Source organism: Urocampus carinirostris, chromosome 4 (genome assembly GCF_059441175.1).
Source record: "Urocampus carinirostris isolate Australia breed hairy pipefish chromosome 4, RoL_Ucar_1.0, whole genome shotgun sequence".
NCBI lineage: Eukaryota > Metazoa > Chordata > Actinopteri > Syngnathiformes > Syngnathidae > Urocampus > Urocampus carinirostris.
Genome location: NC_142352.1, coordinates 41,056,057 through 41,071,826, shown reverse-complemented (window position 1 = coordinate 41,071,826; position 15,770 = coordinate 41,056,057). Strand labels below are relative to the sequence as shown.

Genomic DNA, 15,770 nt, shown 5'->3' with positions numbered 1-15,770 from the left:
AAGCAGTTTAAGATTGCACTGTAAAAAAATATAACACAAAAAAAGCACATCATTCTTTTTTATTTTAAGTATTATTTTCTTCTTTTTAAATACTAATTATCTGCTTATGAGGAAGTACAGTGAAATATTTGACACAACTTCATTTTCAAACATTTTCGACGGAGGGTGTGCCTCGGAACTTTTTTATAAATCAAAGTGTACCTTGGTTCAAAAAGGGTTGAAAAACACTGATCCAGGTCACGTTCTATAAAACATGTCCAGAGACAAAATGAACTAATTCAATAAAAACTCCACACAAGTGCACAATCTACTTGAGCAGTGAAATAATTCAACACAATCAAATTTGCATAGATTTTTATTTTAGTAGAATCTATAGTTTACATCAATTAAATAAAAAGAAACCAAGAACAAATAATCTTTAAATTACATGAAAATTACACTGCACCATTCAAATAGTACAAAAATAGGCCTTCTTTTGAATGTGTCCCAGGTAAGCAAAGTCATCTGTATACAGTATTCATAATCACACACCTTTAAGGGACTGTGGGACCTCACAAGGAAGTTGCCCCGGAGCACATTTCATGTTTACTGACCAAGTGTGTGCGCGTAAGGACGTGAGCAGAATTGATTTCAGCCCTTAAGTTTAAGAAGTTGGGTTACATTCTAGCGCCTTCCTTCACAGCAGCTCAACAATAATGTTGCAACACTCAAGTGCAATCAAACACATACACAAAATAAAGAGAACTTTGCGAGAGAGGATTAACATGAGATGGGTGAGAAATATTAACAAAACGGACGTGATTGTCTTTGGTTCTGCCAACATATTGCTTCTTATAATCAGCCTACAAGCTTCTTTTTGATTGCAATTACAAAAGAGAGTGGAAGTCCATTTGTATGTCTCAAATAGTCGGAAAGCACAATTTAGCATTAAACCAAGTCAAATATTAACGGAGTCAGTGGCCGCCTCTATCAGGGATGTCAAACTTCTCAGCGTTCTCTCGTGGGCTAAATTCAAACCCTTGGCTGGCTTGATGCGGGCCGCAGGCTGCAGATTTGACATCCCTGGCCTGTACTTGTGAAAATTCTGTTTAGTCTATAGTCCACCAGTGCGACTTTTTAGTATTTGCTTTAGAGTCTGCAGCAAGCATTTGGCCAAACGTCTTGAAAATTGCAGCGGCTTCATTTGTTATCTAAAATAACAAAATCAACCCAACACAGTAGTCATAATAGCCGTCTAGGAAGTCATTTTGCCACCGTAACAGCATGTAATGCTTATTTTCCACTTTCGCTAGAATCGCGTTTTAAAATTAGTACCAAGCCTAAATGTCAACAGAAACAAATGTGCATCCACGATCAGTCATGTGCAGCCACACGAAAGATGAGCACCTTTGCAATCACATCTGCAAATCAGCCTAAAGAGACTTAGCGGGAGGTTTTTTCCACAAGCTTTCAATAGATTTTTTTCCCTCTGCCTGCCTCTTGCTCTCTTAACAGGGAAATTGATTGTCAGCGCCACACCAAAAGGAATCAAACCACTAGAGGAACCAACAAGGCAGGAAGGGAGTACAAAAAGCGCAACATCCAGCGAGCTATTTCGATTTTACACACCAGCAACTGCCGGCCATAGGGAACGAAAAGTCCATCCTTTGACCTGTCTCTGTTTTGAAAAACGAGAGTTTAAAGCCCTGCCTGTGAATGTCGATAATAAAGGGGATCTTTTGACGCGGAATCGTAAAAATCAAATAAAACGCGGCTTCCACTTCATATTTCCAGACTGCTTCCAGCTTGGAAGCCTGCTCAGTGATGAGAGGTAGATAGAAAGGGTGAGCAGCTGCACTTTTGTATGCATGTCGTCACCATCATGACAACCTCTCTCAGCAGCGTTTGAGTGCCAGGTGGAGGGGAGTCATTTCCATGAAGCTCGTAAAAAGGGCTATTTCAATTTTCTATTTGATCGATTTAAAAATGCAGCCCTGGAGAAACAAAGACTTTAAAAGATCCTTTCAATGAGGCGTGACCCACCCCAAAAAAGTCTGCTGAAATCAGTGAGAATAGACTCACGTTCTTGGAAGAGCTCACAAAAGACAAACGCTTAGATTTAGATGTGATTCAGAGATGATGAAGTGCAGTTTTACTTCAGCTTGGAAAAGAGGCAGCAGCGATTAAAATTGTTCCCAGAGAAATATGTAAATTCTCCTCTCACACTAAATGACACAGACAAGTACATTAGTGTCACTGCTAATTTGAGACGTGTGGAATTTGTCTTTGTAGTGCTAATATGCGTGGACCAAGGGAATGGATTGAAGCATTGGGAACGAGACCATTCCTTCAGCGGATGAATCACAAGTAACAGCTTCTCCGCTGCCGCTTGATCAGGTAACTCTTTTCTCCTTTTTTTTCAGCTTGGACATTTTATTGTGTGAAGGCTCCGAGGTTAGAAAACATTTGAGGCTCGTGAATTTTATTTCACTTGATTTTGACAGCCGTGGGAAACCAAGCTTGGCTCGCGTTGCAATGAAAAGACACATCTGTAAAGAGGTGCGAAGAAATCCAACACCAGACACAGATGACAAGTTTGTGATAGGTAGCTAACGAGACATTTGGGATGTTGATACTTTCAACGAAAAAAGACTTTTCATAATCAGCTTTCCTGATTAAAAAAATGGACCAGATATGATACAAAAAGATTCACTTGTGAGACTTAAAGCGGAAGTCAACCCAAATACAAGTTTGTAAAACAGGTTCTATGATCACCTACTAATCAAACCATAGCATTCTGGTTATAACTGCATTCATGGAATATAAATTAAACAGCAAAATCAACTTGTTTACTTAGAACTATGAGAAGGACCAATCGTGGTCCAGCTTCAAATGAACTCTGATTGGCCGATAGTTGAACCTTGGGCAATTTTGATGTCATTTTCAGTGGACAGTAGAAGAAAATGGCCGTGTCGTGAGATTGATTAAAAACAGGTGTATTGATGTTCACTCAACAAAATTATCAAAACACTAAGTCTAAACTTGGGACGACCATACATAAATATAATTCATTGGGGTGATTTCCGCTTTAACACTACGTGTTGGATGTAGTCACTGACACGCTTGTGTTTTTCATTCCAAAAGAATCTCATCCGGCTACTGCACAGAGACTGATATAAGAAGGAAGGGGAAAAAGAAAACCAAAATAAAAATGTCTTTTAAGTGTAAGAAAGCCAGATTGAGAGAAAAATACCGTATTATTTGTGTACAACGACCACACCTAATTGTTTATTTGAAATAGGTTTAAAATGTTTGTTGACTCCTCTTTACTCAATTTTATTTTTCACTCTTGGATACAACGGCCTTTGAACCCAGGTGGCCTTTATAAAAGTGCTGAACTATAATCAATGGACTCCCAGTGGTATGCGCGACACATGCAAAAACATTGAGTTTTATGCAATTATCACACTATGTTTAACCACGGTTCCAGTGAAGGATTGCTTTGTGCATTTTACATGTTACAATGACAATAAATTAGACTCCTACTCGAAGCATTGTGAAACATTTATTGTCATTGTAATATAGATAAACGAATGCCTTTAAATTATTTTCTATTAATGGTAGTCCAGTGGTTGAGCATCGTGTTCATATCTCATTACGATCGAAACCTCATGTATAACGCGCAACCCTTACTTTAAAGGGGGTTTTATAGGTAAAGAAAAGGCGTGTTATACACAAACAAATACGGTAGACACCATCCGGATCTAATAGCTGTCAAGTAGCCAATGACTAATGATGATAACCCACAGAATTTGTGGCCCAAGTCATAATGAAAGATAAAACCAGAGACAATGAGGACAAAAACACCAAGCCCAGGATGACCCCCAAATTAACGGTGAGGATTTTTGATTCTTTTTAAAAGGGAATGTATTAAAGAGCACTTTGTGTTTTAATAAAGGCAGTTCTCTCATTTTGGACGTCAAACTCGTCATTTTCCGAGTCTGTGTTGGCACCGTCATCCCCCCACACCGTGGGGATGCCGCGGTACGACACGACCCTGTTCGCGCCCAGGCTGAAGCTTCCGGCCAGGCCCCCGGAGCCAGCTTCCAGGGACGGGAGCTTAATGAAGGCGCCCGAACGCATTTGCAACACGAGGAAAACGCCGGCAAAGACGGCTATGATGGCCATGCAGCTGACGACGGCCACGGTGGTGGGCAACTTGGAGTTGAGCTGGGGAGTCGAGCTAGCGTCCCCCTGGCCCACCATGAAGCTACCGGGGGACTCGCGCATGTACTGGGTGATGCGATCGCACGTGCCAGGGATGGTATTGAGCGATCTGTGAGGCGGGCAGGACAGGCAGGCCTCGGCACTTAGCCTGCTACAAGTCAGGCACGGTGGCAGGCACGGCATGCAGGCGGAGACGTAGGCTGGAGAGATGTTGTTGCCGACTGTGTAGTTGAGGGGCAGCGAGCCAACAGCGTAGCCTGATGGACATTCTTTCACACAGTTTTGCATGAAGAGGTAGTAGCTGGGATTACACTCTAAAATACAAAAACACAAAGCAAACCCAAATAAGCTTAAGAAACATAGCAATGTAACGTATTTTCTGCACTATAAGGCGCACCGGATTAGAAGGCGCACCACCCCAAAAATAGTTTTTTCAATATTTTTTTCATTCAGTGCCATGAAATGCCAGCCCCCCTTTTATTCTGCTTTTTTGCATATTTATCACTCACAAAGGCTTCAGATTCTAAAGAGTCAAGATTTTTTTGATTGTTATTAACATAAAATGCCAATTACATTTTATTTGCAGCCTCTGTAAAAAAATGTTTACATAGGGCCAGACAGGCCTGGATTTTCTTGTACCTTAAACTGAATGAACATTTAGAAACTGCCGTTGTATTTCACTGGGTTGTCTCTATGTGATATTAAAATTGATTTGATGATCAAAAACCTTTGGGAGTGATAAATATGCAAAAAACACTTCAGAAAGGAGGCAAATACTTTGTCACGACACTGTATATAAGGCGCACCAGACAATAAGATGCATGGAAATCAATTCAACGACACGAATTAGGTCTCATCATCACACTATTTTTCAGTCACGGTGCCGAATGGTTGATGTTATTATTGGACCTGGATCGCAAAAATATATTCAGACATTACAAAACTGCATGGTTGCTGAACTGAACAACAATAAGGACATAGTGGGAAGTAAGTTGCTCGTTTGGAACTGAATAAGGAGAAAGCATTGTGGGAAGTAATTAATTTGTCCTCGAATATACAAATAAACGCATCGCCGACCGTATTCAAAACATTTGTCACTTTCAATGCATGGTTCGAGCTGTGAAAAAAGTGAAACAACATTTTCTTCTCTGAATGATAACGCATAATAGGGAAAAACAGAGCTGAATATTTTTAGTTGAAATTTTTTTACTGAACCGCTCTGCCTGAGAACAGATAGTCTGGATATGGCGCCAGAGCCAAACTGAATTTGACATCCCAGGTCTATGCTATTTAAATACGGTCATCCATCCCTCTCAATGGGATCCAAAAGTATCGCCACCTTTAATGTTTAATTCAAACGATACTCCTAATGGAAGGAGCTGCACTTAGAATGATTTAATCAGTTACTCCACTTTTCATCAACTTGAACAAGGCCCTTTGCCAGTATCTGTTGGGGCAGTGTGAGTTCAGTTCGCACTCAGTGCCAGGTGCGAATGTTAGTGTATATTGCCTGAATATGTGCCCTGTGCCTTACTGGTGACCAGTCCAGGGTGTGGAAAGGCATTCTGCTGAGACTAACTGGACTCCATCTTTAATGAGAACAGTGAATGACTTCTTGTCAGTGTGCCATTACATACAGTTTATGTGCTTGCAGGGTCCCTGTTTCAGATAAAGCTGGATTTTGGTCAGACCTCATCTAAACTGATATTTGGATTGGATGTGAAACAGAAATATGGACTTGATTTGAATAATGTGACAGATTGCAGGAAGCCAACAGCAATCGTTTGTGGCTTGACTTCTCCATCTGCCTGGGGCAGGGCAGCACCATGTATTTTAATCGTCTGCTAAGAGTATGATTACTTTTACAAATGGGGACGTTTGTTTGAGATGGCCTGATAAATGGGGGAGAGTGATCACAGCCAGGTGGGAGGGATTCAAATTTGATGAACAATGCAAGAAAGATCTTATTGTTTACCAATACATATTTGATTGATTGATCGCATCGCATCGCATCATTGGTCAAACTCAAATGAGCACTGGGGTAAAATGACACCTTACCAAGGCATGTCTGTTTGAGGTCCAATGTCTTACAGTTTCCGCTTTCAGGCTGAGAATCATCATGGGAGCCGGTGCCATACAGCACCAGGACAAATTGTGTTAGAGTGCCTAAGAAGAGAGATGAGACAGGAGATTTTTATACAAAGCGTTCTCAAAAAAGAAAAAAAAATCTTATGTAGGCCAGTCAATCAAAGATTCAAGCTCCCTGGGTAGATTTTATTCAAGCATATCTATTCACACAACCCTCACACTTTTGCCATGGGGGTGACAAAAACTGACACTTTAAAGAGATCAGCAGTTTTAAGACATCCGGGCTGCCCTTTTTTTGTCTAGTAAGAGTATTTGTGAGTGCAAAATGAAATGAAATGAAATGATCTGCATTTATATAGCGCTTTTCAAGTCAAGACTTCCCAGAGCGCTTTACAATGTGCTCCACATTTCCCAATAGCGGCCTTGCAGCCATGTAAGGCGCTAACCTGCTTATTGGGGGTATTAGGGGTTCAGTGTCTTACCCAAGGACACTTCGACATGTAACACGGACGAGCCGGGATTCGAACTGGGATCCCTTGATCCCAAGACGAGTGCTCTACCTCCTGAGCTACTGCCGCCCCAAAAGAAGTGCTGATTGTCTTGAGAGGTTAATTTATCCAGAGAAAATGGAGATTTGTTATTTTTTTAGCTTTTAATACAGTCCTAGGGAAAAAAATGATTAATCCAAATGTTAACATTAAAATTTTTTACTCAAAACTGACAGTTGTTTTTTAAAACCAGTGAAATTTGATGAGATCAATTGTATATTGTATTTGCAATTTTATGTGGCATCGTTTTAGATAGATAGATACTTTATTCATCCCCGCAGGGAAATTCACACATTTAATTTTAGATTACTGCAATGCATTTATATTATTGTCAGAATGTTTTAAATAGATAAAATGCAGACTACATTTGGTAAGAAAGTCAATCAATCCATGAATGACAATTTGGAAATTTGTGAAAATGAGATAAAAAGCCAGCATCAAATTATGATTGAAACGCAAGCATGTCATGTTACTTTGCAAAGAGGCTTTACCATAGTCACTGGCACCGGCAACATTCTCAATCTCCAGCGTCCACTTTCCAGAGGGGTTCTCATCCCATGAGTGTGTAGTCATGAACGCCCAGTCATTAAAACCCTCTGATGAGTGGTCATGAGGCCTGCCGGAAATCATCACAATGGGTATAAGCAGACCAAACTGTCCAATTTTGTGCCCATGTATATGTGCAGCTATTGTACCTAGGGTGGAGCAATGTGGAGCGCGTGCCAGCAGGACTAATGAGGTGGATAGCTAGGTTGCCCCTCCGGTTGTAGGACAGGGTAAGTCGAGCTTGGACGTGTTCCAGTGAGTTCACGTGACTGTCACTACCAAAGCAGGCATCCACGCTCTTGTTAACTGATAAATGGCCGCCAATGTTTCTGTCAAAATATACCAAAAAATGTCAAAAAGTGTGTGACATATGGAATGCTAAGACAGTGGCATGACAACCATTACAACAGGGGTCACCAACCTTCAAAAGCTATGAGCTTATTTTTGTTACTAATTGGCACCAAGTTATCTTAAATGTCATTTATATACAGTGAAATGAAATGATTTGAAGAGGGGCAATTTATCATACAATGTAGATGGAGACAGTAATTACATATAGGTCACTGTACTACAACATCAATGTCCTTCCTAGTTTCATGCTGTTTACTGTATTACTGATACTGCCAGCCTGATATTTATCCTCATAAGATTCTAATCGCAAAGGGATATTTTATCAGCAATTACTATGTTTAAACGTTTTCATTTTGTTTTTCTAATGTTGACAGATGGCAACAAAAAGAGATTGAAAGCCTGACAACACCCTTGGTTTAAGTCAATCCGGATGGGGCAAATGGCTAACTCTTAAAATTACATCAACAACCCTTACTACTAATCCAAAATGCTTAAACTGTGCTCTCGAAATAGTCCATAGCTGTGGACCAGTAATCCCACTTTTTCTGTTTAATGGACAAGTTAATTGTCTGACAATATTTTTTGTCCAAGGTCGGCATTAATCATGTTTGTATTTGAAATACATAAAAAACAATAATGCTTCTGACAATGACAACGAAAACTGCTGCTGCAAAAAAAAATAATAATAAATGCACATTCTAAATTAGAACCGTTGTTGCTCAAAATGTACAAAATAAATCAACTATCTAGGTTGGATAAATAAACGTAGGTTATAAACTTTTGTAAACTGACCAATATGCGAAAAAGTATAATTGATCTGGTAATCCAGCATGTATTGCACTAACTTCGGCTCGAAGAGCATGGTGATCACACATTTCCGTTGTTGCCCCACACTGGTCCATGTCTTTGCCAGTGATACAATTGCGCCAGCATCAAGCAGCCCATAGCCGTAGGAATGGCTGACTGTGAGAAATGAGACAGAAGAGACAGACTTGACATGACATGACATCTGGCCTTCTAAAAGATACATTTAGAAAATGTGTTATTTATTTTGATACTTGGCTACCGGCTCATTAATTTGAATTCAGCACAGAAATTCTTGCAGAAATGCTTAATGTGCCTGAAGGACATTGAGATAGAAAAAGTGAACTTCAGTGTGTACCTTTGCGTCCAACCCCATTAGTATTCCAGTCATTGGTAGCCAGGTGGGCCGGGTGAGAAGTTTGCACAACCAGATGTTGCATGTCTCTCCAGGTCAGATTTTTACTGGAGCAAAAGGAAAACACAAGCACATTTGAAAGCACTTCCACACACAAAGCGAGGTTGACATTCCTAACTAAGTTACAAGCCAGATAACTAAAAAATCTAACCAGTGGACAAAAACACTCTGCAATGCCCCAACAAGTGATATCCATCGGTTATTACGAGGTCACGTTCAACAGGGGAAAAAGTGCCAAGTATACACTGAACAGTATTTTAAGATTAGAGGACATGAGTTTTTAGAGCACAATGCTGTGAGCAATTTAAGATTGTAAAAATAATTGATTACCACTTACTTTGCCTCGAGGGCCAGAGCAATGATCCCAGCAGCCAGTGGGGCTGAGGCAGAGGTCCCTGTGTGGGAATCTGTACATTTAGCTTTAAGGTCTGTTGTGATCTAAAAATGAAAAAAAAAAAAAAATTTGGTTCACTTACAGAGGCTTGTAAAGGATAAATGACATTTCAATTTTCACTTATTTTACTGTTATCATGTACTGTAAAATTCGGACTATGGAGCGCACCCGATTACAAGCAGCAACCAGTACATTTTTAAGGGAAAAATAATTTTGTACATAAATAAACTGCACCCGACTATAAGCCGCATGTGCCCATATTAAAACACGAGATATATACAAAGAAAGACAGCACACAGAAAGAGTTTTAAGAATATAAGGTACCTAAACCCCTCAACTTTCTGACGGCTTGCCAGTGGGCCGCCGAACTTTGATAAACACGTGTCTGTACGATTTCACCAGTCACTGAAACGCTTTTAAAATATACAGTACTTATCACAGAAACAGGACGAACAGTCTGAAACAAGATACCCGAAAACTGTAAAGCTAGCATAACTGACCATTACGTCCCCCGGCCGTCTTCAACTTCCATGAACGTCCACAAAAAACGTCTTTGTTACATCAAGGACAATCCATAGAATCCAATCGTGTAAAATATTCACTCCAAAACACACGATACATTTCTGCTTCTTTGGACGTTGGTTTTTGTAATCCGTTTTGTTTGGCCATATTATTTCAGTTTACAAATAAACAGACTCCTAAAATGATTCCCAATTTGTTAGTCAGCCCTCCCCTTTCTATTGACAACTTTTCAATGATGAAAGACTGTTCATGCTAGTTTTATTCATGCACAAAGCGCAAAGTTACACTAAACTTGTGTCTTCCTCGACACATACATTCCACCTTTCTTACTCTTACCTTTACTGCTCGGGCGCCGTTGGCGGCCGAGGGAAAAAAGGCATAAATTAGCCGCATCATTGCTTAAACCACACGGTTGAAAGTTGGGGGAAAAAGTCGCGGCTAGTAGTCCGAATAGATAAAGGCTTCTCCAATATGTGAGCATAGTTGCAATGTTAAAGATGTAGTCAATTTCAGACATGGCTCCCTTGACCAGCAGGTGTCAGGCGGTAAAATCCTTGAGCACATGTTGAACATATTCTTTATTACTTGAAGTGTTTTTAGATTCACCAGTCACAGAATGCCTACTTTGAGAGCAACAGCATAAGACCATGCTTGACTAGGGTACCCCCAAGGGTCATTATCAAAATGTGCACATTTATGAAATCAGAAATGTTTAGATCAAGATGTGAAACTTGGCTATAGCTTCATGTCATTCACGCATGCACGCGCACAGGCACACACAAGGTGACATGCCCAAAAGCAACTCAATTGAAGAATTGTGACAAAAATAATAATCATTGACTCTCCAAGACTTTTAAGCAACAGACATTTCCTGTTATCAGCGACATCTCTTTTGATTTTACACCTACAACACATTACCACGAGTATAACATCAACGCAAAGAAAAAGCCACATGAGTTAAACACTTGATTGGCTGCACGCAACCAGAAAATGTGACTATTCGAGTATAGTGCTAAATAATTCTGCCTTTGTGACATGAATGTTAAGCAGCGGATTGTCAGGAGGACTTCCAGCAGCTTACTATTCATAATCGTTTTAATGGTCCAAAAGTGAATTACTGGATAAAGAGGAGGGAAGATTAGGAAAAGGATCAGGAAATAATAAAGCTTCAGACCCTAAATGCTCTATTTCAAGTTAATCAACAACCAATCATTGTGCAACAGCCATAATCAAATATTCATGTTCTTCCTGCTTGTCCTTGACCATGACTTTTCCTGTTGCAGTCATGTCACAATCAGACACAACAAACCACTACGCGTGTACTTTATTAAGTTTTCTCATCAGACATTTACTGGTTTAGCTGATCATCTGTTTATGTTCCTTCTGTGACGGCACAACCATAAATAATAATGACTGTATGTTTGAATAGGGTGACATTGCAAATAAAAAAGCACTAGATATTAATAATTGAAAATCAAACAGACAGCCATGCATTCTATGTGAAGGTGTGTTTGTATAAGATCTTTGAGTTTATTGTAGACTGTCAATTTGTTTTCTTACCTCATGTTTTAAGAAATGAAGACAAGCAGTTATTACATTTTACCAGGAATGGCACATATGTGTTATGTTTAATCTGACAAAGAATTTGGAGATCAACAGATTTGGATTTTAATAGTCGAATTAAGAAAGCGAATATAATCAAACCTTACAATTTGCTTCTCGTTGGGATTGCCCGAACTGTAGGTGGTTGCGAGAGTTGAGGAGCAAGCCTCGCTGTACCAGGGGACCATGCCATTCTGTGTGGAGCTGCTAATCGATAGAGTGTAGATGCTGTTGGTGTAGCCATCACAATTACAGCTGTCCTTATCTCTCCCGCCGTTGCCAGATGCCCAAACGAAGATTGAACCCAGACCTCCACGACCCTTAAAGTTCCAAAGACATTTTGAGAAAGATGAATAACACTACATAACACTTTTAATGTTGGGAAATAGAAAGCATTTTCGCAAAACCATTGCCTACTTCGAATTTAAAGGTTTTGTAGGGAAATTGAAAGTAGCTGAATGCCAGATGACAAAAAGGACAAATTGATTACTGAAATCCACCAGCTATATTCTAAGCACTTGAGGTGTAATAATTTATATTTATGGTATTGAGTTGCACTATTTCTGTGCATTGATCCAACCGGTACATGTGGCACACGTTGCCAACTGTCAATGCAGTCACTGCAGCAATCATCAAAGTAGTTTGTGTCAGCAGTCCCAAATTAGTTTTATGGAACATGCCTTAAATCCTACAGTACAACAGAACAGTGTTTAGTTGCTCTGATGCATAATGCATGGCGTGCATATGTGAAAGCCTAGGGTGGATTCTGTTGTCTTATCAATCTCTTTTTACATGACAGTTCAATACAATAAAAAGTGGGCTACCAAGTGCAGGACAGTTTACAGGGCATTGAGGATGAAGACTTGTAAGCCTGAATTTAAAACAGAATACCATCGCTGCCATTTCAAAAAGATATTTCTCAATATTTTGGCATTATGTATATACAGATATATAAAGCATAAGGGCTCTTTGATCTTAGTTGGGCATTGTTAACACATACTTAATAGAAAAAACATTTAACTTTAATTTGTATTAAAGACACGTCAAACAACGCACCCAGGCTTCAAAACTGCATAGATGTCACGCCTAAAAGGGTCCTGGACTTGTTTAAATAATGTCGTACAAACAAGAGCTGGAAGACTTGGATCGAAATGTAGGGACACTTTAAACTAAATATTAACGTACTGTGAAAGTTCAGAGGTCTAAAGAGGTAAATTAGTACTTAATGACTTTAAAATGAACTTTCATGCAACATTTTGTCTCGAGTTGAAATGTAATTTCTTTCAGTTCACATTAATTGTCATGATTTTCATGACTGAGTGCTTTCAGAGCACATTTTTCTCCGTTCATAATTGTCAGGGTCAAATACTGCTTTGTTCCTTCTGCTTTTGTCCTCTCATGCTTGAATAGTTCAATTACAGACTGTTGAAAGGAAGCTACACACAAGCAGTAAATAACTTCTCATACAAATGACAACCCCCGCACCGACTCACCCACCCTCATATACACACACCTCAGTAACTCCACGCAGAAAGGCCTCTTTAGCAAGTTTGGCAGGCCCATCCACAGTTTTGCCATCGTCCTCTGGGCCCCAGCTGGCACTGTAGATGTCAATGTGTTGGGGGTTCAGGCCAAGAGACTGCGCCTCCACCATGTCCGTCACCTCACCGTCCAGCATGCGCACACCTGCATTGGCATTGAAACACACACACATCATCAACTTGGGGACTATTGCTCAGCTAAAAGCTGCATTAACATGGCATCTACAAATATTGGTTGGGTTAGGGGCCAATAATAAAACAATTTTATAATTCTTCCAAATATATTATCAAGCATGGTTTGCCAAAGAAAAAGACCGTTAAGACTGTCACAGAAAAGAAAAAAAAATCATCTTGAAGTGGAGGAAAGACCAGTATTTGGGTCTGTTTTTATTAAGTCAGTCAAGGTGAACGTCATTGTTAAAACTTATTTTATGTGTATTCTCGAAAGCAAGCATAAATGACACTAAAACATTTAAAATTGTAGCATTGCTGTATGGTAACTTCAGTTTAATGAGTTTTATTATGCTTTGTTGTTTGTGCACGGCCACATCCCCATTTTTGAACCTTTCCAACCACAGTATTTGGTTTTTATTTGTCCTTGCAAATATATATATATATTATATATATATATATATATATATATATATATATATATATATATATATATATATATGAATAACAACGTTCAAAGAAAAAAAATGCATAGACCGATTGCCTAGAAATCATTTTTGTACTACAAAACGGGGACATTTGAAGAAGGGAATATTCATATTCCCTGTATGCAGCAAGTAGAAACACACTTGTTCTTCTCAATTTAATATAGGTATAATTCAAAGGATAGCAGAGATTCCTGTGGCGTTGCTTATTTGCATAATCTTAGAGCTGTCCATTCACCTTTTGTCTTATTGCCTTGCAACTGATGTCAATGCCTATTTTTTAAACATAGATTACCTCACCACAGAAGTAATGACAAATGCCTTCGGAACCCAAAAAAAGGAAATTTTCATCACAACAATAAACCACTCCATACAAAAATTAGGCAATCCTTAAACAAATGGGAATAGAACAGAAAGACTGCAGACTGTTATGTCATTGGTGCCATGTTTATGTTTTTACATCACACCTTACTTATTTTAGCATAGACATTCCTCTGAGACTCTGTTAGTGCTAAAAAATTAAAAAAAAAAATGATGCAAAAACAAATTTGGTGCATTCTGTTATTTACTTTAAATCATATGCTGGCCATTTTAAAAAAAATGAACCTATCACTGTGTCATATTGCAAAATAATCTAACAGGGCTGGGTACAATTCTTTGATAGCATGACTAGCGTCAATTTGTATTCAATACAAGAGTTAAACACTTGATTGGCTGCACGCACAGAGGGATTTTTAAGTATCCACAGGTCCCAAAAGATGCCATAAATAAGTAGCATAACTGAGAAGATCCCCAAGACACATGCATAAATGTTTAATGTGAGTATATCTACACACACTTTGTGAAATGCTGTTTTATCTCAGGTCATGTGAAAACATGGAAACCAGCTATATCTGTTTTATGGAGAGGAGCCAATCATTGGCTTGATTTCAAGGTTTCAAGACAGAGTATGAAATTATTAGTTTAATGTTCAGTAAATGCCTGGCATGCCACTGGAGTCTGTGCCAGGTTAAATTTCATACTTGGACCTAAAACCTCACAGAATTCCAAAAGGTTTATTTGGAAACATTTTTACAGACAGGAATGCATTCCTTATTGCCAAACACAACTTTGAAAGTTAAAAAGAGATTGTAGACCCCTGGGACTGAATTTCTCTGTCGACTTGAGATTCTGCAAGGTAGAATAACTGGCAAAAGTGAGCCTGCAGCTGGAGGCAGTTTGTTTCAACTAGTTCTAAATTGGCGGAATGCACTTATAAAGTCTGCTCCACCTGAGACCACACAAGAACACCTTTTATCTTAATGAGAGTTTGTGTTATTCCTACAAGGCACCTACAATGATCATAAAGATGATCGGGGTGGTGGTTAACAGTGAGTGAGGGATCCAGATTATACACAGCTGAAAGTGCCACAGAGAGAACGGTAAAGATGAAAAGACCAGCACTGAGATAAAAGACCATTAAGATTTCCTGTTGCCTAAAGAACAAAGTTTACATCTAGAAAAACACTAGAAAAAGACATTGAAAACATCAGGTCCACAGATACATTGTAGTCTTTAGAAAATTTATCACACGTAAACCATCTAACATGGCGCCATTTTTTTTTGTTTGTTTTTTGGAGCGGGGTTTAGTTTTATTTCACCTTATTAAATTGAATTTTGCTACCAGACCAGGGAAGAATCAATTGCTATGGTTTCTAAAAATAGAGGGAAAAAAGAAAAATGAATAATATCCACAAATCAATAGTCTTACCATCTATATTTCTAATTCTTATTTTGGCCTTGAATACAAAGAAAGTGTTTCAATTTCATTACGAAATATGGTTTTTGGAATTATTTTGACATAAAAGTTGTGATTGTTAATGAAAAAAAAACTTGAGAGGGTGGGGGTTGCTGAAAAGACTCAAAAAGCTTTTTCCAATTAACTTTCAACAGCATGTCTGTCGCCAGTTGCCACCAGTCCATACATCAATTATAAAGCTTCTTTCAAGCAGCCAGCCCTTGTTCTAATTGTGGTTATGTTGTCGACATCAGAGCAGAGTATTAGCAACATTGTGCAAATCTGTTTTCCGTTAACTAGACGTCACCCTGGGTCTGTGA

At 39.0% G+C, this 15,770-nt stretch overlaps 1 protein-coding gene across 6 annotated transcripts in view; it reads right to left on the bottom strand.

Moving 5' to 3' along the window:
• Window positions 1-337: 337 nt before the first annotated feature.
• furina (furin (paired basic amino acid cleaving enzyme) a) overlaps window positions 338-15,770 on the bottom strand; it is a 62,150-nt gene continuing 46,717 nt past the window's right edge. For all 6 annotated transcript variants that reach the window (XM_088334588.1, XM_088334591.1, XM_088334587.1 and 3 more), the window contains 9 exons: window positions 12,990-13,162; window positions 11,584-11,796; window positions 9,296-9,396; window positions 8,902-9,005; window positions 8,585-8,702; window positions 7,538-7,717; window positions 7,334-7,458; window positions 6,265-6,372; window positions 338-4,520 (listed from right to left, as the gene is read on the bottom strand). In XM_088334588.1, the coding sequence (XP_088190714.1) occupies window positions 3,910-4,520; window positions 6,265-6,372; window positions 7,334-7,458; window positions 7,538-7,717; window positions 8,585-8,702; window positions 8,902-9,005; window positions 9,296-9,396; window positions 11,584-11,796; window positions 12,990-13,162 (1,733 nt within the window). In that variant the 3' untranslated portion in view covers window positions 338-3,909. The remainder of the gene's footprint in view (window positions 4,521-6,264; window positions 6,373-7,333; window positions 7,459-7,537; window positions 7,718-8,584; window positions 8,703-8,901; window positions 9,006-9,295; window positions 9,397-11,583; window positions 11,797-12,989; window positions 13,163-15,770) is intronic.